This window comes from Fundulus heteroclitus, chromosome 18 (genome assembly GCF_011125445.2).
Source record: "Fundulus heteroclitus isolate FHET01 chromosome 18, MU-UCD_Fhet_4.1, whole genome shotgun sequence".
Lineage (NCBI taxonomy): Eukaryota > Metazoa > Chordata > Actinopteri > Cyprinodontiformes > Fundulidae > Fundulus > Fundulus heteroclitus.
In genome coordinates, this window is record NC_046378.1 from 1,417,151 (window position 1) to 1,427,951 (window position 10,801).

The window sequence follows — 10,801 nt, forward strand, 5'->3', positions numbered from 1 at the left end:
ATATATATATATATATATATATATATATATATATATATATATATATATATATATATATATAGTTTTTTGTTGTAAAATTCTGAAATGTGTCAGGTGCTTTGTGTTTAGCCTCTCTGAGTCAATACTAGAACACCTTTGAGTGCAGTTAAGGTTTATGCCTCTAGGGACTGTTTGTTGTCCCAATCTCTGCACACAGTAACCCAAGCCTAGTTAGATTGAGAGGGGAGCTAACATCAATATTAAAGTCTCACCCAGATTCTCAATTGCATTCAGATCTGTGCTGTGCACCATTCTAACACATAAGTGTGCTAGGTAGTGTTACTTTTCTGCTGCACATGAAGTTTAAATGGCTTGTGCAAAACTACAAACGGGACTTCACTAAAAAAAATTCTTGCCACTTTTCTATAATGCTAGGTTAGTGAATTGAATAACCAGGAGTTGATGTCCTGTTGACAGACTCTCCTAAGCAGACTTGTGGATTTCTGTAGTTCATTAGTGGACCTGTCAATTTAGGTGGACAACCGTGTTCTGTCAGGTTCATGGTTGCTCCATCCATTTTCAGATGATGAATGGAACAGAGCTCTGTGAGATGTTAAAATCTTGGAGTGTTGGTTTATAACCTACCTCTGCTTTTAACTTCCCCAACTACTTCCTCCCTAACCTGTCTTCTATGTTCTTGGTCTTCATGATGCATTTTCTCTAATGTTCTCCAACAAACTGTGAGGCCAGAAACAGAACAGCTGGATTGATACTGAAATTCAGTTCCACACAGACAGATTTGCTAATAAAGTGACTTCTGAGGGTAGTTGGTCAAACAGGGTTATTTTTTTAACTAGATAATCAGCATAGAGGGGCTTAATATAAATGCAAACTACACTTTTAAGATTTCTATTTACAAAAGGTTTAACAAAAGCATGTATCATTTTCCTTCCACTACACAGTTATGCACTGGTTTGTTTATCAAAGCCAAAGGAGCATGATATTTTTGCATGAAAAAATATGTTAGTGAGACATTTTAATTGTCTTTCAGACAGAGCTTGTTCAATTAAAGTCAATCCAAACACTGTAAATCAATAATGTAAAGGTCTGGGGTCCTGCAGCAAATGGACAGCCCAATTTTATGAAGGGAATTCCCAAAACCTTTGCTTGCAACTAAAAAATCTAGGATACAGTGGTGCTGTTGTGGTTTGAACAGATTTTAGAAGTTCTTTGATGTTTCTGTATCTTTTTTTATGTTCAATTACAGCTTGATGTAGCCTCTGTTGTTTTTTTCCTGGATTTCAGCAGAATGCTTTTATCCCTGTTGTCAGGTTAGACATGTTCGTATAAAGACCAGTCATATTTGTGTGTGCTGAACATCCTTTAAACAAGTAAATATACTATTAAAAATCATTGCCTGTATAATTGTGCGCCCAAGGTTCTTCCAGTCTTTTCCTGTTGACACCATAATGAACCTTCATGATTGGATAGATCATCTTCACAAATTTAAACCAGAGCAGTTCAACAACTTTTTATGTCATATATAAAGCTGGCACAAGATTGTTTGAGGCCCAGGGCAGCAATCAATTTGAAGCCCCCCCTTTGGTTTAAGTCTCTCTTCCACCAACCCTCAATGATATATATTTTAAAACTCTCCAGTTTGATTGGGTATTTTGCATTTCATTTTCACGGTTTACTAGCAAGAGAACATTTGGTTTGACTAATTGCAGAAAGCTTTTTGCTTGGTCCTCAATATTCAGGAACAATTGGTACATTGTCATTTATGTATTGATCAGTTTTCATCTACAGACAGCAGAAATGATTAAAGCAGCGCTGTGTACCGTTTAACCACTAGGGGGCGCTAGACCTGTAACTTCCAGGTTTAATGCCACTGAAAGCCCCTAGCAACACTATTGTTGCCAAATGAAAGTGTTCCTCAGTGTTTTGGAATCTGATAGCAGACCGCTTTGGACCAGCAGGCTGAGAAGTGATGGAATCACTTGTAAGGTCAAGGCCACATATACCCCTCTAGATGAAATTCTACATCAGAGAACCAAAAATATGTGTTGTATCTGTTTTGTTTTGTTTTTACGGCAGTACCTAGAATGGGTCATGTGACCTAGAGTGGTGCTCTAGGTCACATGACCCATTAAGCGACAGATTCAACCCTCTCAAGTTACATAGGCGTGTTTTTGAGAAGGGCAGCCTGTACAGAACATCAATATGCACCATGTGCTGTGTATTGACCTGAAAAATCCTTTAATATATCTCAAATTAAGCTAATACTTGGGTCAAAATTTACACAGCGCTGTTCCCCAAGTGGTAAGTCTTAAATTATGACTTTTGACAGAACTTTTGACCTATCAAAGATTTTCCTTTGTCACTTCTTAAACATCAAAATACACTGAAGCCTTAAAAATTTGCTCCTCATGAACCAGACTAAGTTTAACAGTTTGCTCAGTTTTGAGAAATGTAACTACACTTTCAAAATTTTAGGTCTGTAGGCGTGTCCAAATTTACTGTCCTTCGAAGGCTGGACTTTTAGGCCAATTATGTCACAGCAAGGCAACAAAGGCTGTCCAAATTCGAAAGGCTCCTTCATATTTGTCCTTTTTTTCCCTCAGACTAAAATGGATCTGGTGTATCCTCATGGCCCACTCTATCCCATGATTCATTGCAGGTTGAAGAGAATTGTTCAAACGGAAACATCAATGGTGGAGAGGAATAAAAAGTTGTGAATAAACTTGGATATGTTACGCTTTCTCTGCAATGAAAGTAACTTTTAAAACGTTTTTAGGCAAGAATTTAGCTAAGTAAATCTGAAATATCTGCTCGGTGTATTACCATAGCACTTAATTGCATAAGTGCTCGGCATGTCCGCTGCCGCTGCACTAAAAGCTGACTCCCCTTGAGCTGAAAGCTCAAGGCTCGCTATGCTGAAAGAGTACGCCTGCAGCTGTGGTCCTGGGTCAAACTTTGTGACATACTCAGAGAGCTTTCTGCAGTCTTGCTAATTGACCTCACACCAAAATAAATTTGTAGATTTTTTTTTTTATATATGGATTTTTCTGTGGTCATTGTCACACAGACCTCACACACTGATTATTTGTATTCAAGCCGCCTGCATGCTATTGGATGAGGTGGTTCTCTTCAATGGAGTGATGGACAGCTTAATTCTATTACTGTTTAAATCTTAATGTAGATTCCTGCATATCTTTAGACAGATCAGACACAATAGTATCACCACACTCCTATAAGTTCGTTGGTCTCCTTTTTTGCAGCCAAAACAGCCCTTCCCCCTCAAGACACAGTCTCCACTGGAACCTTGAAGGTTGGCTGTGGCACCAAGATTAAGCTTGGAGGTGGAGCCTCCTTGGTTTACACTTGTTTGCCCATCCGACAGATGCTTGTTTGGACTGAGATATGGGAAAGTTGGATTCAAAGCATACATGTCGAATGCATGGTTCTGCTTCGTAGACCGTACCCCAAAGCACTGTCGCTTCATGGTAGGATGCATGATTCTGCTGAAAGAGGGCACAGCCATCAGGGAATACTGTTACCATGGAAAGGTCAATGCGGTCTGCATTAACACTTGACATATTTATCAACGTAACAACCATGTGGATGAGTGGACGCGAAGTTTCCCAGCAAAGCATTGTCTAAAGCATTACACCTCTTCAGCTTGCTGTTCTCTCACAGTGCATCCTGGGGCCATGTGTTACTCAGATCAGGGATCATCTGACCGGTATGTGGACGTGCAGCCTTTTTATCAATAAACTGTGAATTCTGATGACTTGCCGTGAGAAAAATATATTAACTTCTGTAGCAGCTTCACATAGCTCATCTTTTAAACTTGGTCTGTTCAACTCTGTTTGCACCACCTCTGGAAGATGCTGACCTCTGAAGACAGGGAAAACCCCTCAAGAGCCACAGTTTCAGAGACGCTCAGACCCATTCATCTAGCCCACACGGACGAGTCGTGTTCAGACTCACAAAAATCCTTAGGGCTGGGTGGTAATTCTGTTTGGAACGCATTAACTTTGTGAACAAAATGTTCACTTGTCACTGAATATTTCCCACTAACAGACGACCTTAAGCAGGATTCACTTCCTCTCTTTACAGAAAAAAAGCAGCGCTTGTACATGGTGATGGTACTTATCATAAGAGTAGGGGGAAAAAGATTTTAAACTGCTTCATTTGTGCTCCTCTAAGAACCCGGGAGTTCTTGTAGGTAACCACTAGGTGGAGCTACTGTGCCTCCAGAGGAATCAAAGACGGGCGGGGGAGAGCTGGGACGAGGTGCGGAGCAGAGCGGGGATGGGACTCTGTGACCAGAACTTGAGACAAAAAAGAAAGAGAGACAGAGAGAGAGAGAGAGAGAGAGAGAGAGAGATGGCATTTAGATGAGCCAACGTGAAGTAAAAAATACCCATATATGTTTAGAATTACACATATGTTTATCGTGATTAAAAAGGAAAAAATATAACTAATATATTAATGAGCTGCCTGCTATGCCATTAGTTGTGAGGGATTAAAATATTAAAGCCTACGGCATAAAATAAGGCAGGCTATAATTTTGAGTAGTTTAGGAAGTTTGAGGGAATTACTATGAAGACATAAAAAATATAATAAAATAATCATGATTTCTAATTAATTTATATAAATGCAAATCACATGTTTTTGTTAAAAGAATTATTAACTAATTTATGAACCAGAAAAAAATAATGTGTTTTAGATTTATTTATTTTTACCATATTTTTAATTTATTTATTGATTTATTTTTGCCATTTTGTAGGACCAACATTTAGAAGATAAAACTCAACATCTGATCAAGGAGGCAATTAAATGCAAAATAAATAAAGCTGTGTTGTAGTTTCTCCGTGGGATAAAGATAGACACATTTAAAACATATTCTAAAAGAGAAAAATTACATATGTATTTTTATTTTATTTTATTTTATTTTATTTTATTTATTGGTGCTGAGTGTTCCTCTGCAGCAGGTGAGAACACCGGGACCACTTGTTACTACAGCTCAAGGCCTACCATGGCAAAGATGGCTGCTGTCCTTTGCCACGCCCCTTCTGTACCACTTTTATGCGTTTTTCTTACCCAAAATAATTTTAAACTAGAATTTTGCACAAATGTGATTAGCAAAACCCACCTGTGGGAGTGTGAAATCAGAATTGGGGTGAAATGCGCTTTAAAAGGTGCGCAAAAAGCGACAACCTGAGCTGGTGTGTCTATTAACAGCTGCGGTGCTCTGATATGTCAAAAGGAGCGTAAAATTGATAAAAGTGCGCTTTTTTCCAATCAATGTATAAAACACTACTATATTCCATTAAAGTAGGGCTTATACAAAGTCCCTGCGTAGTTATTTTTATTGAAAAATCGATTTGAGAGCGTTGCTTCTGAATATTCAAATTGTAAGTAACGCGCAATCAAATCATTGTCAAATCATTGAGTTCTAGGGGTTTTAAATAGTAGGGATGGAGGGAGAAAATCTCAAACTAATATGTCCCCAGCTTTATTACAATATTGTTGGATGCTCTGATCCCACTGGAACACTTTTGGCTTGTTGTTTTTGGAGACTTTTGTAGAAATTTCGTTCTTGGCCATTTTCCTGAGGCAGAACAGAACGTTGTGGAGATCCAAAGGTCTTCTCCAGGGATCCTCTCCTCACCTCACAAATCATGTCTGGTAAGTTGTGACTTGGATTTCTATCAGGAGACTCGCTTTTTTGGCGTTTATCCTGTTAGAAAGAAAATAAAAATCAAATGTTAATCTTAGTTATGAAAACAAAATGTATTTGAGTAAAACTAATAACATGTTTAAGTCTGGAGGAAATGTTTATTTTTTATTTTAGAGGTTCGTTATTAAAGCACCTTTCCAATAATTCCTGAATGTGAAAATAGTTTTATTAAGCCTTATTGGAGAAGGTTATATTTTATTACCACCTGCCTGCTTGTGAAAGCTAGATGAGTGCTGCAAACCTCAAGCCCCTGTGAGCTTTACCGACTTTTATGAATCCACGGGACGTTTAGATCACCCTGAGCGTTTGTTGACGCACTTCAGGACATGTAGATGTGCGTTTTTTGCACACATTTTTGATCAAGGTGATTTGCCAGTGGAGCTAAGATTTAACACTTAGGCGCTCTTCCCGGACTGCTTGTGCGTAACAGGGCGTTTGAGTGGGATGTGTCTGCGTGTCATTTTAGCCCACTATTTCCCCACGTTTAAAACAAATCAAAGAGAAGCATTTAACTATATGAATATTTATCAGAGGAAGCTTTGCAGCCGAGCCTTTTTTTGCTTTATTAAACATCCTTGCCAATACGGAGTTCATTAAATTTCGCCTTTAGGGGTCAGATTGCGCGCACCCAAGCACGGCGTTCTTTTGAGCTTTTTAGCAAGCTTTGCATTTTTGTATAAGGAATCCTGCAAATTATCCTATGTGCCAACGTCGTCGTTTTACGCTGGCTCGCATTCAGAGAAGGGGGCAGGGGTAATATAAATAAAAATGACAGAGGTTGGAGAATAGTTTTTTTGGGGGGAAAGGGGGGGTTGTATTGTAAACAATCGTGACATGAATTGGCTGCTACATTTTTACTCAAGACAACGTCTGATCGCCAGAGGAAAAATATATAAAGTTGCTAAGTATTTCTAACGAAACACGCGATGTGCAATAAATGCATTTCAAACCCCTCTGACACAATACAATATTCACAATCGTTTCGTTATTTTTCTTGACCATTGATCACTTTACTGTTTTCCTTTGAACGTTTTTTAATCAAATACACAAATTAAGAAATCGATCGGAGGCGCTTTCCAACCCGAATAGAAGTTTTGCTTTCGGTGATTAAGCCATTCCGCACGCGTTTATCCTTGGAAAAAGTTACTTACTGTTGCAGCATTTTTGTGCCGATTTCTATTCCTTTCTTTTCTTCCTGGTCTGCGCGGACGGGGGGGATTCAAAATCTCCGAAAAGCTCTGAGGTCGGAGATCTGGGAGAGGGGCGTAGAAGGAAACGCCGACAAATTGCGCTACGAGCCGGGAGCGCGGAAGGGGGGTTTACGGCCAGAGAGCGCATCCACCGGGCTGATTGCGCTTTCGCACACGGGAAGCTTTAAATAGACAAATAATTTAAGAAAGGATTTTCCTCTGGGCTTTGGATTGTGTTATTATAAAAGAGAAAAATATGGGATATACTTATTTAATCTCACGGGGGGAAAAGGCTTATTACTCTGCCTGAGGGGAGAGGGAGTGTGTGCTAAACAGGACTAACACATGGTGTTTTTGTGCAGAAAAGCCAAAGGTGTACCAGGGCGTCCGCGTAAAGACCACGGTTAAAGAGCTGCTGCAGAGGCACAGAGCCCGGGAAGCCAGCAGAAAGAAACTCCAAACGGTAAAACACCACTACCCCCACCTCCTTCAACAGTTTCTATGCGTGTACTGCGCCTGCAGGAACCTGACCGAGTATAAATCGCCCACTGCCCAAGCAAGCAAATTTAAAAGCAGCATTGAATATGCATTAACTATTAACTATCTGTTACCTATCAGATTCTAACTATCTCCTCTCCTCCCCCATCCCCCTGGTGACCCACTGTTTCCCCAGGTTTACTTGGAGCAAAAGGAGCTTTGCGCGCCCATCCCTCCAAGTAAGTGAAATGCCAGTCAACAACGTGCAACATTTTGCAACACATATTTTTATGGGCTTCGTGCCTTTATTCGCTGATCTCTGTAAAAAAAAACAATCTGCAGCTAAATCTTCCCTCAGCGCAGCTTCGATAAATCGCAAGCTGCTCGCTGCATTCCTCGTCTCTGACAGGCAGCAACCTGCCCTGACCCCACAGAGCTGGAACACGGCTCAGATTCAAGCATCAGCCGTGGATGGCCGGCACAGACAAAAAAAAAAAAAAAAAAAAAAAAAAAAAAGCTTGTTGGAATGCAGCTGTCGTAAATTATTAGCTCCGAGCGCTGCAGATTCCCTACTTGCTGCTGCTGCCATGACATCACTGAGTTTAAGGACCTAACTCAGCATCTGTGGGGGCAGAGACCATGCATGCTCCACTCAAGATATTGTCTCTCCCTCTAAGAAAATTAAACCATCTAAGGAGCAAAAACGCAGATCGCTTTATTCCCTTCAGTTTGTGCCGCTAGGCTGCAGCCTGTCGCACCTTTCTTTGCTCATTTATCAGCGTTGCTCAGATCTGATTAAAAAAAAAAAAAACAACTGATTCCATCAGGTCGTCATGAGGACCCTCCTCCTGCTACCCCTCCGGCCAACATGGGCTCGCGAGCCCCGCAGCTGCACGCGCCCTCCTTCCCTGTCCCTGACAGCTCGTGCAGCTTGCACTTGCAGGCCAGCGGGTTCAACGACCCGCAGCAGCAGCAGCAGTACCAGCAGCAGCAGTTCGGGGACATGATGTTGCCCAACAACGACTACAGCTTCAGCCCCAGAGGACTGATGGACTACAACTCCCCTCTGCCTCCCCTGCCCACGTCCTCCCCGCTGCCCTGGAGCCACGCACACTCTTCAGACGTGGACTACTACGGCCAAGGGATGGTGAGTCTCAGGGGCTTCCTCGAGTAAAAGCACCCCTCATTCTATTTTTAGGAAATCGAATGTCAGGAACTTGCCACAGGGTGTCACTTCTTTTATCTTTATTTATTTATATATATATATTTTTTTTTTTGCGACTCCACATTTCAAACGTCAGTTTATCACAAGAGTATCTGAAACAGCCAAATTAAGGAGAGGGGTAGAACATATTTTTCTAAAGCAAAAACATCAGTGAGTTTAGCAGACAGAAACTTTAATGAAGAATTTCGATACAAATCACGCTCAAACACAAAATGACACAATCAACCCAAAGTTATTTACAGAAGTTACAGCAAAGACACAAGCATACAAATTATCTACCACTAACAATCTAGGTAACTAACTATCAGATTTGGTAAATTAGGTGAATAAAATACTGATATTAATCAGAAAACTAAAATCAAATATATATCAGGAAACACAAAAACTTGTATGAAGAACAATTACTACTATTATTATTATTTATTATTATTATTACTATTATTATTAATTAGTTTGTTGGTTAGTTACTTAATTTAAGATATTGGGGGGAAATTTTTATTTTTTTATATAGTTTTTCTAGTCTTGACTTTTGCCTATATGTGCTGCGTAGTTTTAGCCTAAACTAAGCCTGATTTTCCATAAACCACTAAACCCCAGCAGCTCTAGGATTACGCTTAGATATAACAGACGTCTTCATGCCGGCGTCTTGGAACTTTTTCCCCTTTTAGCCATTTTCCAGCTGTCAAATTCTGAGCTCAGTGTAAAAAATTTCACCTCTGCGGTGTGTTGGTAATTTTTTATTCAGTCAACAAATGGAGATAAATTACAGAAGTAAAAGTGATGCAGACCGTAAGATGAATTTTATACAAATGTGTGGTGGGACTAAATGCTTTCTAAAACAGCTGAATTCAGTGAAACTCCAGTAAAGGGCACATCTCAACAGAGCAACACTTATTGATGTCGCAGGAGAGCTTTTTGACTGTCATGTTTCCATGACACCCCTGCTGGGAGCAACCCTGTGCATCTGATCGATGTCCCTCTCTTTCAGGCGGCCTACTCCTCATCGGAATCCCTGACGCTCTGCAACCCCCCGGACCACAACAGCTACTCCCCACAGGACTCTGTCTCCTCTTCGTCCTCGTCCTGCTACGACTCGCCCACCAGGATGGAATCCAGCTTCCACAGCTTCCCCTCGGAAATCTACCCGTACCAGCACTGCGGCCCCCATCAGGACTGTGTGGCCAGCTGCTGGCCGGCCCAGCAGGAGAGCATCCCTGTCCCTGAGTACCCTCCTTACTACGACCCCACAGACTATCCCTACATCCAACCCGAGGAGGAGACCTACTTTAGGAAGGATTTCCCTCTGGGCTCTGAAATGTGTTACAACGTTCTATGATAAGAGTTTCAGCAGTATTACATTGTATCCTGAGTGTACATTTGGCTCTCCTCGTGTACTTAGCAGGACTGTTTGTTTTAATGGTCTACTTTGCATTTCAGTTTGTACTCTGGCCAGGGTTTGCTGCAGCGGAGTGCCTGATGATTGTTCAATGGATGCACAGATATTTTTGTATAATTTTTTTTCACAGCCTTGATTTATTTTTATACACATAATTTGTTGCTGTAAAAAAATAAAAAAGTAGGTTAGCGTCTCTAATATTTGTAAAGTGGGATTTCATTTTACGGGAAGGACAAAGAAAGGAGAAAGAAGTGGAGCACCATGCAGGGTAAAAAGAAGGAATCAGGCACACCAAATATTTATTCCACCTTTGCGCTCCTGTTCTTAAACAGGAAACTAAGAGGATAGTCTTAAATTTTATTTTTTTAATTCTTGAATACAGTTTGGATATATCCGATTAATAATACAACGTCACTGCATTGAAAGCGTAACAATGTCAGTTTTTAAAAACGGGGGAGTGGCAGAGACAAAGGCAGCTTTGTCTTTGAGTTACTTTCTAGTTTCAAACAAAGCAGAAAGAAAGATACAAAGAAACACTTTTATATGGCCTGAAAGCATCTACAAAGGCTCTTATTGTTTATTTTATCTAAACCATCAACCCGGTAAATATATTCCATCCCGACTAGACGGGTCAAATGAGATACAGTATTATTCCTGAATTTACACACTATCTGAGATCTCATTCAGTTAATATAATGCAAAGGTTCCTGCATACTTTCAACAGAAAAGTTTTCTAAGTTGTAACATAAATTCCTCGCCTCTGATCAAGAAGTGTTAGAACCACA

General features: G+C 40.4%; 1 protein-coding gene across 1 annotated transcript; it reads left to right on the forward strand.

Annotated features, from left to right (window-relative positions):
- The first annotated feature begins 5,485 nt into the window (after window positions 1–5,485).
- On the forward strand, window positions 5,486–10,594 carry colca2 (colorectal cancer associated 2). Its single transcript, XM_021314243.2, has 5 exons — window positions 5,486–5,676; window positions 7,281–7,381; window positions 7,592–7,634; window positions 8,223–8,542; window positions 9,609–10,594. The coding sequence occupies exons 1-5, from the start codon at window positions 5,670–5,672 to the stop codon at window positions 9,954–9,956; spliced, it is 819 nt and encodes a 272-aa protein (XP_021169918.2). The 5' UTR covers window positions 5,486–5,669; the 3' UTR covers window positions 9,957–10,594.
- Window positions 10,595–10,801: the final 207 nt, after the last annotated feature.